At 33.2% G+C, this 16,203-nt stretch overlaps 1 protein-coding gene across 1 annotated transcript; it reads right to left on the reverse strand.

Annotated features, from left to right (window-relative positions):
* Positions 1-1,599: 1,599 nt before the first annotated feature.
* Positions 1,600-7,997, reverse strand: LOC126696835 (probable L-gulonolactone oxidase 6). The gene is made up of 4 exons (XM_050393561.1): positions 7,254-7,997; positions 3,021-3,288; positions 2,829-2,930; positions 1,600-2,705 (listed from the first exon to the last, which is right to left on the reverse strand). The coding sequence occupies exons 1-4, from the start codon at positions 7,920-7,922 to the stop codon at positions 1,927-1,929; spliced, it is 1,818 nt and encodes a 605-aa protein (XP_050249518.1). The 5' UTR covers positions 7,923-7,997; the 3' UTR covers positions 1,600-1,926.
* Positions 7,998-16,203: the final 8,206 nt, after the last annotated feature.

Below are 16,203 nucleotides of genomic sequence, written 5' to 3' on the forward strand. Positions count from 1 at the left end.
ACTCATCAAAAATAGAACCTAAAGCAGATCAAACACTACTCACTAAGGAAGAACGAAGAATAGAGTACTCAAATATTTTCTTTTCCAACATTTCTCATACACACAAATTCAACTAAATACAAAAAATTTCATCCCAAACATCTCCAAACCTAGTAAATCAAAACCCAACCAAATCAATAATAAAACATCTAAATCATCCAAAATAACCAACAAAGCTATAAACTTCACAATCAAACCAAATCAATAATAAAACATCTAATTTTTTCAAACAAGTTTTATCTCTCTCAAATCTGCTGGAGCCCCTGGATCTCTCTCTCTCTCTCTCTCTTTCTCTCTCTCTCTCTCAAGCTTTATCTCTTGGTTCAAGCCATTGCCACCGCATTCGATGGCTGAAAACCCAAATCACAGGTTGAACACTGATTACACCACCTTTATTGCCACCATCGATCGAAAACCTTGATCTTTAAGGTTCTCTCGGTTCAAGCTCTTGATGTCTGGTCCTCTCTCCTCTCTCTCTCTCTAACTCATCATCTTTATCTCTCTCTTTAAACCCATGGTTGAAAACCCAGATCGGTAGTGATTGGGTGGTCTGATTGGTCCAAATCTGAAAGAGAGAGAAGCACAAATGGTCACTTGGATTGGGTTTTCTTCAGGGTTTGTTGAGGATCTGTAGTTTGATGATTTTGGCTGGAATTTATAGAAGCACAGAGGTTGGGTTTTGTTGGTCTGATCGGTTAGTAACATTTTGCATTTTTAGTTGTGATTCGACGCACAAGGTGGCTTTGATTGTGAAGTTTATAGCTTTGTTGGTTATTTTGGATGATTTAGATGTTTTATTATTGATTTGAGTACTTTGTTCTTCATTCTTCCATAGTGAGGAGTGTGTGATCTACTTTAGGTTCTGTTTTTGATGAGTTAATGTGTTAGAGTAACGTCTGTACTAGAGGTGGGTAACAGAGAAGTAACGGAAGAAATCACAGGTGGGTAAAATGTCAAATATGAAACCACGGGTAGGTAAGTCAAATTAGAGACAAACTACAGGTGGGTAAAGTGTAATTATCCACTTTTTTTTATCATATTAAATTAGTTAAAGACATATTACACACAAATAATTGTAAAAATACTCTCATCTTGTTCCCCACCAAAAATAAGCCTCACTAACCATTTAAAATCCACACCTTCTTCTATAAATGGTACAAGTTTTTTTTTTTTGGTTATTTTTAAATGGAATAGTACAAGCTTTTCTCCTCTATATATAATATTTGTAAAAATTTTATATAATATAAGCCTTTAAAATTGGGTTGGGCCGGCACTGTGCTCCATACGAACTTAAATAAAACACGTAGATTTTTGATTTCTTGTGTCTTGATCGAGCCTATGTCAAGAGTCAATCAAAGGCTGGTATTGATCGATCAAGAAGTGATCAAGGGTTGGTCGAAATTCCAAAAAATGCCTTTCTTCAGTTAAACTTTGCACTTTATTTTGTACTTTATTTTTGACACTTACAACTAAGAACATGATGATGATTATCCAAAAAAAAAAAAAAAAAAAAAAAAACTAAGAACATGATACATTGTCATAGGTTTTCTGAAAAAAAAGAAAAAAGAAAAAAAAAATACATTGTCATAGATTTGCCAACACTAACCTAATTGTTCCCACTACCACAAACATTCACAAAACACACGCCCACAAGCATAAGTGCCCATAAAAACTGAACTAAAGGAGCCCCAAATAGGAACGCTTGAAACTTGTAAACTTCTACACGGATCACACGATCAGGTTTCTTCCCATGTATCTCTCACAGCATCAACAACCCAAAAAAATAAAAAATTCTTCCCATGTAGAGTACTAGAGAACATAATAACTTTCAACAAATCACAAGAACATTGTTATAAATTGAAAAAGCAACTCAAAAGAAAATTAATATTAGATTTTGATCCCTCCGAAGGTGAAATCTTGACTCCCCCATTGTTCTTCCTCACATATATTCATCTTAGAAGTCACACGAGCACACACCCTTGCATCCTTATATACCTTTCCTGGGCTACAATAATAGCCCTTTTTGGGAGCACAATGAATGTCTTGTGAGCATATACACAACCCTTCTAATGCACACCCCTCCTTATCTATAATGACACTATTTTTCAATCCAAGAACTTGGTCAGTCCACTCACTAGAGAAGAGGCCAAATGGATCATACACTCTCTTAACCTTCAAGAATTCATTAGCATTTTTGTACTTGTTGATTACTCCATCAAATGCTACATTTCGATTCTTCCCCCAATGGGGCAGCGCCCCATACTTAAACAGTGCAAGTTGCTCAACTTCTTCTAGTATGTCTTCAAATAGCCTAGGAGTCAAGGAGTCTTTGCTTCGATAATAACTGATATCAAAGTCTATTGCATCTTCTTGCTTGCCTAAGTAAGCACTTGAAGCCTTAACGTAGCGCATGAGTATTCCATTATAAAGTTCTACACCACACATTGCTTTAGGCTCTAATTCAATTAGCTTTTGAACATCTTGAATGAAGCTCTTAGCCACGGACAAGCCAACACTGAATGTAGTTTGGTGAAAGAACTCACCCTTAACTCTAGGGTCCCATGCACAAGCTGTGATCAATGCATCATTAAGACTATCTAGGCAGGTTCCTGATGCTTGAAGGTGGTTGTGATATCCAATTACAGGATAACCCGTAAAAAGAATACCTATTAGTAAAAAAATATCATAAATTTTGTTATTTTGAGTTGGAAATATCATTATCAGCCACTAACGCAAATAATAATTGTAATTTCTTAGCACTGTTTAGAAGAAGAGGAAAATAACAATACCATTGTTACTTAAACCATAGGCAGTAGTCTCGAGTGCTAGAATAACCGTCTCTGCACCTAAGCACTTCCCATCCGCGTCACTTAAGGATTCTTGAACTTCCTCTAATTTAAACAAGCATAGAACATACTATTTCAAAACCATTACACTTTTGTTATAATAATAGCTAGCAAAAATCAAACGGTAGTGCTAACCTGTGGTTCTGACAATGCCCAGTTCAACTGAAGCTGTTGCGCGGAATGGGGTGAAATCATATAGACCATGACCATGTCCATGTCCAGGTGAGTTTGTGTTGACTCGGTCGTCAATACGATAAACTGCCTTGCGTTGACTAGGATACCAAGTTATATCACCAAACTCATGTTCATTGCCAAAACTAGTCACCATATCTCCTAAGTCCGAATCATTTTTTTTCAAGTAGGTGATGGATCGTTTGAACATGGGTTGTAGTTTTAGAGTGACCTGCAAAGTGAGATTTTCTCAATTTGAGCTTTCATTTTGACCATGTTGTGACATTGTCTCATATATCAATTAATAACAGCTCAACAATTTATGTCTTTGAAGCCTATTACATGTGTCTTAACCGAGAGTGATGAAACATAAGCAACATATTTTCAACGACGCAATCCTATAGATGATGCCTAGCATGCACGGTACCATGGTAGATAACTTCCGAAGTTTTTGCCAATTCGTAGCTTGCGCTCTCTTTCCCTTGATTTTCTCTTTTCAAAGTTTTTGCTCATCTCATACAACACACGTAAGACTGACATGTGAATTGAGTGCATATGAAAATTTTGGTTCACCCCTTTAGAAATATGTAATTATGTTTATATTAAATAATAGAAAAAAAATTATTGATGTGTATACATAGTAAAAATGATGCATATAACATAGCCTATATAAGAAAATTACAATCTGTTTCTAAAAAATAATCAGAAATATTAATATGTGGTGTTATACTTTCATATAATTCAGCAAAAAAAGAGAGAAAGAACTCTCATATAATTAAAAAATTAAAAATATAGCATGCATATAATAAATATACAAGACATACAGGGGGGAAGAAGTGATCTATCTTTAATCGGTCCAAAACAAAAGGAACTATAATTTTCTAATTTATTATTATTTTAAGTGGAAGAGACCTATCTTTCCTCTCGCTTCCCTTCTTTGGTTATTCCCTTTCTTTTGGGGAATCCCTGTATAATGTAAGACATGATTGATCTTTAGACTTAAGGCTTAGGACACTTACGATTTGGTTTAAGGCTCCCCATTAGGAAAAGGCTAGAAATTGTGGGTAAATAACTTGTTTCACACATGCACCAAGAAAATTGTAATTGTATATTCAATAAGATTTAGGCTAGCTCATGTGAAAGTTGCATAAGTGAAACCAAGACAATTTTGTAACTGTAGATTCAATAAGATTTAGGCTTATGGGAAAGTTCCATAAGAGATACCAATAAAATTCTAGTTGGAATGCAAGGCCAACCCCTAAAGGAAGAAAGTAGAGTGGCTATAATAGCGGATTCTAGGTTTTGTAGGGTTATACCAGCACATAATAATAAGTATCAAGACTAATGCTTTGATTGGTATTTCCAAATAAGTTTTTTTGAGAGCCACAACATTTGTTACAACTTGATAAAGTGGTTGACTGTGAGTTGTGGATAATTATCACTTTCATATACCACTCACTCATAGGGTCTATTTGGATACAACTTATTTTTGCTGAAACTGAAAACACTGTAGCGAAATAATTTTTAAATGTGTAAATAGTGCTGTGGGACCCATTTTTGATGAAAAAATTGCTGAAAAGTGTAATTTATGGGACCTGTGAACAGTGCACGGGTGCATTGTTCACAGTTGACTTGTCAACAATTGCAGGCTGAACAAAAAAAAAAAAAAAAAAAAAGAAGAAGAGAAAAACGCTGATTACAAAACGCAAACGCCAAATTAATTTGAATTCAAACGGGTATATAGTCAACCATTTCATAATTATGGTAAAAGTTGTATCTTTAAAATTTCTCTTTCACAAATATATTTATTTTCTTTTTACTACTTTCATGAATTCTCTCACTAATTAAACATAAACTTTAATTTTTATTTGTTTACAATAAGAGTGCCAAATTACTGTTAATGACTAATTTCTCCCTAATAGCTTGAGACTTTTAAGTGGGTAAGAGTCAACATCCCACTTGCAGGATAAATTGTCAACATTATCCGCTCAATTTTCTACATAACTACACATGTAAACAATCTCTCTCTCTCTCTCTCTCTCTCTACAAAAATTAAAATTGGAAATTAGATTTAATTTTTTTCCTTCATCATGCATCACATTGTCAAAGCTAAAGTACAACTCATTTTTAACTTCATCCGCTCATATATATATATATATATATCATGGAATTTTATTGGAATACTTGTAGTAGGATAGTTATTTTTTTAGATGAATTTTTGCAAAATTAAAAATAATAAAATCATTAATTAGATCAATTGGATTAACAATGTTTTGAATTAAAAAGATGTTATCAAAACTTAAACAAGAAGATTCTCAAAAAACTTTGCATCTTAAGAAACAAGAAGCGTTGACCTGTAAAATATAAAAAAGAATAATTTAATTGATATTTTTTTTAAATTCTCATTAAAAATTATAAATTGAAATCTTGTTTCTCAAAAAATAGAAAAAAAAAAAAAATTCTCAAAGTATATTAGATGGACCTAATGCAACTCAATTCCTATCATTTATATTTGGCAATTGATGCTGAATGTTTTGTACCTCAACTAATTGACATTTTTTGATGTTTTCAATTGAAACATTAGGGTTTAAACATTAGCCATTCGCACCTATCATGAGTGTTATTGATTTTCAATGTTGGGTTGAGACTTGGGATGTGTAACACATTCATGAGAAAATCTATCATGCAACAAATACATGTATTCACCCCCTCACATGGGGTGTGTATATATATATATATATATATATCCTATATGTAATACTAGCTCCACGTTCACTGGTTAGGCTAGAACACACCTACCATGTTAAGTGGAATAATATATCCTTCCATTATGGTTCCAGATTTATTCTTTAATTTATTTCTAATATTTCTATTCTACATTTTGTTTTATTTTGATTTTAGTCCCTTAAGAAATATATCTAGAGGCCCACTTTGAATTGGGGAAAGCAGAAGAAGTTGAAGAAGGATGGCAAGTCAATCAAGATTTCATTAGTCCGCTACCTTATGTAAAAGTAGATAAGTGCATTGTACCTGAGTCTGTGAGATGGTGGTTGCTTCTTTTTTTTGTTAATTACTTAAAGCAACGCTACAATACAATTATTTTTACTACTTTTTTCATAAAAGGCGAACTGACTAATATAACATTTTTAATTACCTATTAGTTCATCATCTTGACAATTTTGAAATTTTTTTTACTCTAAACTGATTGATGATTACTAAAGTTTTTTTATTTATTTAGTACATATATACAAACGATAACTACTACATATGCTAATTACCTCTTTAGACATGCTTTTGTCCTATCTTTCTCTTATGATCAGTTTGAATGAAGAGGAGGAAGTAAAGTAGAGTTAGTCATTAGAGTCTATTTAGTTCTTGGAAAATTTAAAGCTTGAAAAAAAAAAAAAAAAAAACTCCGCAGAGAGTTTTAATTTATAAGAATTAGAGTTTCAAAAAAAAAATTTATAAGAATTAGAATTTAAATTTATACTGACCATTAATGTTGATTGGGCTGAAAAATGTCCTCGACCCTTGATATTAAGCATAATCATTTTCTTTTATAAAATTAGCTCTAGATAGTCATTTTTTAAAAGACAAAAGAAAATTTTAAAACATATGTAACAGTAGTAATTGTTGATTAAAAATACAAGAGATGTGATAATTTTTCTAAAAAAATTACTGTGAAATTTGTCATTTTCAAATAAAACATGAGACTCTAACATTTTCGTGTCTAATGATAAAGAGAATTTTGTCCCAAAGAAAAGAAATTTTAATTTTTACGAACTTTAAAAAATTAGCAATTCTCATCGTGCATTCGTGTATATGGAACAAGTTTTTTTTAACAAATAATTATTACTATTATTTATTTATGGAGGTAGAAGAAGAAGAAAAAAAAAAAAAAACATTAACCAGTTGTTTCCTTGTAGTTGGATCTCTCCAAAGAAGTATTCTTATCACATCTCAAAAAATTAAGACGGAATCTATTACAAAATTTCTCAAACATTACACTGCGATCAAACTTCGACGAACAGAAACACCTTTTAGCAAAAGTTCGTGTATATGGGATGAAATATGATGTGCAATTAATTGAGACTTACCACTTCAAGAAAGTATACCAAGTTAAGTGTTAAATATCAATATGTAAAAAAGAAAAGAAAAGAAAAAGAAAGAGTAAGTATTCCAGGTTATAATACAGACCTGTGAAATGACTCCAAGAACTCCAAGCGAAACTTTAGCTGCATTAAAATCTTGGTCACCATCTTTGAGCTCCCGAACCTTAGCATAACCATCTTCAGCACCACCTGGACTAATAATTCGAAGTTCCGTAAGGTAATCATGGACTGCGCTCCCCTTGTCACGCAATGTGCTACCATGTGCACCCGTGCTCAATAGTCCCCCAATTGTCAAACCCCACCAATATGGTGTATAAGGCAAGACCAGCTCAGCCTTGGCAGCTTCGTCGATTAGCTGCCTCAATGTCACACCGCTCTCCACGGTTATCGTCATAGCTTCAACATCAATTTTTAACACATGGTTAAGATACTTGGTGCTTATCAAAAGCCCATCTTCCCCGTCTGGACAAACTAGCTTGGGAATGCTATGTGAATAACGCGTTGCAACTTTCATTTTCCTCTTGTTCTCGGTTGCTTTTGCCACTATCGAAATGAGCTCCTCCTCCGTGGAGGGGTAAGCCACCTCGGCAGCTCGACAAGTGCTTCGATCAGGAAAGATACCGTAGGAGTTTGTGATTGTGCAATCTGTGTTCTTTGACGAACATTTGATGTGGTCCTCAGGGGGACTACAACACACAACAAAGATTAAAAGGAAGAAACAGCTAAATTGGAAAACTCCGCGTATGAATACCATGTTTTAGAGTTTTGGTGATGCTTTAAATTCTTCTTGGTAATTTAAGTTGCATCTTAGTTCATTTACATTGTTGTTGCACATATATATATATATAGTTGTGTGGTTTAGACAGGTATATATTAAAATAAAGAAACAATGATCCATTTTAAGACGCTTTGAAGAAAGGTTATTTTCTTTGCAAGTGTTGGCAGTTGGCATCAACGTGGCAAACAATTCCTATCCTTAAAACGTTTGTTCAAATGTGGAACAAAAAGAAATTAATATGCAGATGGAGTGATAAAATATCAATGACAAAGTCATCAATGGATTTAGAGACACAATTTTGTACAACTATTAAGGCGGCCTATGGTGTTGCCTTGTGCTAAATGAGTAGTCGAAATTCAATGCAAACTTGCAGAAATAAGTTCAAATATGAGGATGCAGTTGGTAAGACTTTATCGCTTATTAATTGTGCTGATACACGGCAAGCAATCCACGCGAAGAAGTCTAAAAGTTAATTTATTTTCTTTGATGAATAGTGAACATTTGAAAACTGTGGTAGACAAGTATATCATTTTCTTTCACAATCACACCTTCATGATGGTCATCTGTCTTTACCACTTCACAAAGCCAAGCCCTATCCACCCGACACCTCATTGAAACTCACGTACGTCTCCAGACAGAATGGAGTATAACTGTATGTTAGGTGTGGCACACAGGATACTCTCCTGCTATAGTCGGCTAAGCTACCATCAAAACACGATATAATTATAATTTCAATTAACTCAATTGGTAAATTATCTTGTCAAATTAACTTTTCAATTTTGATTATATTTAAAACTAAGCATTTGAGTGGTCTTAGTAATACCATCAAATCACAGTTGAATCATAATTCTAATTAACTCAATTCATAAATTCTTTTATGGTATTAAGTTCCAATTTTGATTATGTCAACAATAAATTGATATCTTAATCAATTTTGATTATATCTAAAACTAAGCATTTGAGTGGTCTTAGTAATACCATCAAATCACAGTTGAATCATAATTCTAATTAACTCAATTGATAAATTCTTTTATAGTATTAAGTTCTAATTTTGATTATGTCAACAATAAATTGATATCTTAATCAATTTTGATTATATCTAAAACTAAGCATTTGAGTGGTCTTAGTAATACCATCAAATCACAGTTGAATCATAATTCTAATTAACTCAATTGATAAATTCTTTATAGTATTAAGTTCTAATTTTGATTATGTCTAAATAAATTGATATCTTAATGTGATAATAAATTAAAGAACAATCTCTAATTGAGAGGTTAATATAAAATATAAGGACACCACTTAACCTAAAAACTTAAATATTTATGTTTGAGCTCAACTATGTTATATTAATAACTCACTCTTGTTATTTTTTTTAATGTGTGACTTTATTCACACACATATACCCAACAATTTTCCTCTCATGTGTAAGTCTTTACCTCTCTATGGGCTATGACTAAGTCCTATTAGCTTCTCCTTGCTTTATGATTTTTTTTTTCTTCATCAACACATCATCCATGGTCTTCTCATATGCCATCCATGATACCACAAGTCAACCCCACATGCTCATGAATGGGAACTCAAACTGCACTTCCATATCCATGGAAATCCGACGCCATACCATGATCTAGAACCATTGACAATACTATTTTGTTAGGTCTTTCTTCAGGATTGTTTGTGTGAGCCCTTTAGGCTTACCTTGTCCCTGCTCCAACTATGAAAGGGATCTTGAACACCTTGCCACATTTGTTGCACACAGCAATGGGCTCTGATACCATTGTGGAGACTTTAATTGAGAGGTTAATATAACATATAAGGATATTGTTGAGAGGTTAATATAACACATAAAGACATCACTTAACCTAAAAGTTTAAGCCTTAGAGTTTGGGCCTAATTATGTTATATTAAACACTCTCTCCTATTATTTTTATTCAATATAAGACTTCACTCGCACCTATATACCCAACAAAAAAAATTACAGCAAAATCTCAATTTGTCTCTACCACAAATTTTAAAACTGAATTAACTTGTTGGTCTGGCTATGTGTTTTTTGTGGGTATAAGCATAGAGGTGGCTTCCATGGTTCCATATCTAAACAAAAGATTGCCTATTTTCTTCCCCATAAGTGAATGTCTAAAGACAATTTCTAATTGTAAAGTTGTAGTTAGCTAGTCCTAACTCATAAAAGCTTTGTTTCTTATGATATTAGAGCATTCACAATGGTGGTTGTAATACCACTCAAAAGTTATTTTCCTAACTCAAATCATTAAAATCATGCAATTGGTATTTTATTTTTTAATGGGTTTTATTGTCTCTCTCTCTCTCTCTCTTGTGGTCTGATCATGATGGTGATGGTGGTGGCTCAGTTGCAATCCGTGGGTCACGATGGTAGTGGTTCGATTGTGGTTCGTGGGTTACAGCAATGGTGGTTCGTGGGTTCGATTTGGATCATTAGGTTGTGGGTCATGATTTGGATCATTGGTTCTGGGACATAATTTTTTTTTTCTCTATTGGTGGTGGTGATGTGGATGTAGGTTTGGTGGTAAATGGCATTGGCAATTGTTGGCTAGTTAGGTTGTAGTGGTCTCTGAGTTGCAGTGGTGGGTGTGGTTATTGTTGGCTAGTGGAGTTGTGGAGGCCTTTGGGTTGCAGTGGTGGCTGTGGTTGTTGCTAGCTGGTTGGATTGTGGTGGTATTTAGGTTGTGGTGGTGTTTGTGGCTGTTTCTTGTGGTGGCTGGTTGGGCAATGGGTGGTTGCTATGGGTGTGTGTTTTATATTATTTTAATAGTTGCTTAAATTATTTTAATGAATTGTGTGCTAAAATAGAATCTTTGATGTTGATTGTATTGTAAAGTGAAGTGGTAAAACAAATAAAATAGTTTTTTGAGTTGCTAAAAGCTAAATTTTTTAATTCCATCACTATGAATGCTTTTATAAACTTATTAATAGTGGCTAGGAAGGTTTACTTGTTTAGCTAGTTTGTTCTTCTTTTATTATTATTATTATTAGCATTACTATTTTTTGGATAAGTGTTTACTATGTAGCCAGATTTGATAAAAATGAAAATGCATTTTGTTATTTAATGGTTTGGGAAAAAGGTAGGTGGGTTAATCCAGGAAAATGACCATTCCAACCCACATTGCTGGGTCCTTGTGTCAAGTGGGTTAGGGTGTTTTAGAACAAAGTTTGTTTGGAGAGTGTCAAGGGGAAAATTGATGTCCTTGAATGAAATATTGGGGGGGGGGGGGGGGGTCAAGCTGAAACTCAACGTTGGGCTCTGAGATGATACCCAAAGGCTTTCGGTGTAGTGATAAGCCTATCCAAGCAAGAAATAAAGACTGCACCTTGGTAAGAACAATATCAAGGCCCAATAAAACTCTTCATGATAGTTAATTAATAGATTAGAAGTCCTGTTACAACACTGCAAGAAAATAAAATTCTCTAGCAGTAGGGTAAAATTAAATTAATGGTCCAGCAGTCAATTATTGAACAAATTTAAGGTGTTCACTTTAGGAAGTCCTTGTGTGTCTTGGTCAAAAAAGGTCTTGGGTACTTTTTGCTACTAGTACATCAATTTGAGGGAAAAATTCCATTGTTACAAACACATTATATCTTTCAATGGAAAAACCAAAAGTAAAGACCAATGGCTCCATGGTGAGAAGAAATGGGTTATTTGGCATGGTATGTAAGGAGAGAGAGATTCCAACTCAGCGCAGTAGATATTGAACCAAGATTCATGTGGAATATGTATGCAGGGTATGAATGGAGTAGTAAAGGCTATTTTGAGTGAGTAGGTGTGTAAGCTGGTAATGAGATGGTGGAAATAATGCTAAAACTAAGTCTTTAATGGGGAAAAGGGTTGTTCATGGATGATTAGAGAGCATTTATGAACTTTGGATATACGGAAAAGGAGAAAGGAATGTTTGAGGCTAGGTGGATGTTGATTTGTATGGACTGAAATGATTCATTTGTGGGTTAGTGGAGCTAAACTACAAGCTAAAATATGGCAAAATGACAAGAATAGCATAAATTTTTAGAGGGTTTTTGTGTGTCTTTTGTGGGCTGATGTGATTATCCTTTTATAGTAGAGCTTAGGGGGGTGATTAGCAAGAATAAAAAAACATGGGGCTAATTAGCAAGAAGAGGGGCAGATTGTAGATCATAGGATTTGACTACAAATGGTAGATTTTCTTTTGGGCTGCCTTGCTTCTTTGGGTAATATCAAACATGGGTGAATATTTGGGTAATCTTGTATTAAATGCTGAGATTTTTGAGGTTGTGTTCAGCCAATGGGATTAAGGTAGGTATTAAGGTAGAATCTTGATGTTGCAATTGAGATTTGGACCCTAAAGAGTAAGATTCAGCACCCTAAGCCATGTGTTAAATTTTGGGCCTACTTTAGAGGGTTCTGTTGGAGATCCCTTTATACCCTCCAAACCACATTTTCCCAAATTTTCCCCTTTAGGATTCATGGGCTTGGCACATGAACCAACTCTTGAACATTTTTGGTATTTATAGAATTGATTTCTTGAGATTTGCGTAACTTTGTTATGACTTCCTTCTGCTAGAGATAGAGCTTTGAGGAAGATGATGAAATCCCATTACCTATTAGACTTTAGCTGCTAGTACATCCTCTGGGAACTGTTCACGTCAGGGAGACAGTGGCAAAAAGTTGATGGGATAGCCCTCAGTTCATTTTTAGAGATTTGCTTGTCCCATAAGGAAATCTCCAACTGAACCTTGGTCAAGGATGAACAAGAAGGAAGCTGGCTGGCTAGTTTAGTCCTCTGCCTTGTTTAGAACTTTGGATTGGGCTTGTTAACATGGGCTAGACCCTTTGGCTGGGCTGTGCTTATGCCCCTTTTTAACTTGGGCTTGTTCTCCTTTTATCACACATTTGGACCTACAAAATGGACATCAATGAATAGTGACCATAGAATCAAATAATCATAATTTCCCATGAATTTGGAAACATAATGAGCATTCAAGTTTTTTTATTTTATTTTATTATAAACAATTGTGGTTATGGGCATTGGTAATTTAATCATATGGTATTTCCCAAGTATTAACAATATTGGATTTTTGACTAAATAGTACCAATATGAATCGGGCCTTTTGATATTGCTAGCGAGAATTGGGCTTTTAGTGTTGCCAATAAAAATTGGGCTTTTGATATTGCCACTAAGAACTGGGTTTTTTGACATTGCTAGTGAGAATTGGGCTTTTAATGTTTCCAATGAGAATTGAGTTTTTTGATATTGCCAGTGAGAACTAGGCTTTTAATGTTGCCAACGAAAACTGGGCTTTTCAAATATTGCCAAGCATAATTATTATTGGGCTTTAAAAAGAATGAGATTTGAACTCATATAATAAAGTAATTGGGGGATGAGTTTGAATTATAGGCTTCACAAAAATATTGGGCCTTATATTGTTTTATATTTGTAGCCTAATTTTGTGGTTGCAAGAAAAATAGTTGTGGGCTAGCATAATAATGGGGCAAAAATATTTGGAGAAGCCCAATAATTTGTTGGTGATGTTTGAAAATAAATGGGTGGTATTTAAGTAAAAATAGGTGTAAAAAAAAAAGTATCCTAACAGAGATAAACCCTTCAAATTCCCCATATATTTTTATATGGAATGTGAATTTTGAAAATCTAATTGTTGGATTGCATGTTCTTATTATATCTTTCATGCTTGCAAAATTTTAAAAAGATCAAAAATCAATTGCTATGTTCTTCATAGTTACTAACAATCAAAAGAAAAGAGTAATGTAAAAGATAATCAACTATATCCTTCATGTTTGCTTTTAAAAGATAATCTCAAATCCATAAGGTTCCTTGAATCCACAAGGAAATAGAGGTCTGGAATCCACCAGAAAATAGAAAGATAATAGTCTCAATTTAATTTATTGATTAAATAATGTTAAAAAAACGTTTATAGACTTAGATGCCTATTTAAAGGCTTTGTAAAACTTGACATATAAGAAAATATATTCTAAAACATATCCTAATTAATATCTAACCATTATGGAAACCAAATTTGACTTTAAAAAAAAATAAAAATTAAAAAGCACCTAAAAACAAGCAAATAAAAATCTTGAACCTAAAATTCTAAAAATTGCCATTAAAAATCAAAATTAACAAATTATAAAAATTAAATAGTACATTATGTCCTAAAGCGTTTATCTGTTTGTGCTTTTGTAATGACCTAAAGTTGTTGTGGAAGCAAGAAATTAGCCCTAGCTTAATGACTTGCCTATAATCACAATTAATTTTTATTATGGGCTTAATACAATCCGCAACGAGAGATTTGAAGAAGAAACAGATAATTCTTTGCTTTATAAAATTGTGTCAAAGACTTTATTCATACGATTATTTTTGTTACATTCCTTACTCAATGTTTCGCTCCTCTCTTTTTCTTTCTTCTATCTTTCTACTTTAATTAACTATCCAAAAACTGCTTCATTTATCTGTCTTCTTTCTTTTTATACTCTTCCTCTTTCTTCTTCTTTATCCTTATTCTTTGCTTAATTCTCTTCATTTTCTTCTCCAGCCTATGCCATAGTAGGTGTTGTCCTAGTATAGTTGGGCAGCCTTTTGTCCCATCAGACTCTTCTTTTCTTGAGGTTATGATGAACAAATATTTTTGAGACCTTTTGTTTTATTCTGATATGTTATCTATTGCATTAAATGCAACTGTGTCAAGTGGGTTGCTGTGAATTCATTAGGAAGATCTTGAAGGACATCCTTAGATATTTTGCGCACACCCTAGCGGGATGTCTTTGATAGCTTGAAACATGGATTGGTGTGGGCAATGTGATAAATTGGCTTTTATATATCTTGGGCGACTCCAATGGTTTACTCATGCTCAGACCTAGGGTGATGGGTCCTATTAGGTCAGATTCTGAGGTTTTAGATCTTGAGGGTGTTTATGATGACTTCTTGTTTACCTTTGAGCTCCAGGGTAAGCGTCTTCATAATGGGGCCCCATATCTTGGAGCGATATGTTCTAGGCCCGTTCTAATCTAAGGCCCAGTGCTTACTTGGGTTTTATGTACCACTTCCCTATAGTTGTCATTTGATCCCAGCTACATACATGTGGACATAGACAATTATCCACCGTTTAGAACCACAGAAGAATATAAGAAAGTTGCTGAGGAGCAATTGGTCCATTTTGCTAATTCAAAGATGACAGTCATATATTCTTTCTAGTCAATACCATCTTTAAGAGTCTTGACCAATGGCAAAGTTCAATTTAGGGGGTAAGATTAAAAGTAAAAATAATCTAAATCTGCTAATCAACAACAAATTGACAATAAAAATGAAAGAAACAGCTGTAAACAAATGTAATTACAAGTATAGGTTTCGTATCATTAAAAAAAAAAAAAAAAAAAAAAAAAAAAAAAAAAACCAATTCATAGTTACTAACAATCAAAAGAAAAGAGTAATGTAAATACACAAAATTTAGACATCTAATTGATTCATTAAAATAAACTGAGAAAATAGATTAATCTAAAAGTATTAAGAGTATAGCAAATACTGTTTATAAATTATTTAAAAAAAAAAAAAAAGAGAGACTATAGCAAATACCTGTAAAGTTTTATACATATTTCACTAACTTGATTGCTTCTTAAATTATGTAGAATTCAACATTTATTTTGCTATCATTTTAAGTATTTAAAATTCAAGTTTATAGCAAAAATTCAAACTTGAAACAGTTAAAAAGTCAAGAGGCGGAGGAGAAGAAAATACAATGAAGGGTTGGAGGCTCTATGGTTTTGGTACCGTATAAAAAGATTAAGTATTTTTTTTTAATACATATGGGACCCACTAATTGAATTGTATGATAAAAAAAATGATTATCTTGAATTGTTCACGGCAGTCTATTAGCTAATTTAGCTAATTAAAATAAAATTTTTATCTTATACAAAAAATAAAAAAAATGGCATTTCACTATTCATTTAACTATTATTATCATAATTATAATATATATATATATATATATATATATATTCATTTATGAGATAAGCAAGAAATTCAAATGCTTGAATAGTGAAATGGATAAAAAAAGTTAAATGTGGAACAAGATTAAAAATTCAGAAAAAAATGATCAGGTTGGTTTGGTGCGCTAGGAAAGTTCTCAACTCTCAACCATCCAATTAAACGTTCGTGCGAATGTACCCAACCAAAAAAAAAAAAAAAAAAAAATTGCAGCTAACAAATTTGGAAAATGACTTGTTCACAGGTTTTTCACCTTCTTA

The sequence above is a fragment of the Quercus robur genome, chromosome 8 (assembly GCF_932294415.1).
Source record: "Quercus robur chromosome 8, dhQueRobu3.1, whole genome shotgun sequence".
Classification (NCBI taxonomy): domain Eukaryota; kingdom Viridiplantae; phylum Streptophyta; class Magnoliopsida; order Fagales; family Fagaceae; genus Quercus; species Quercus robur.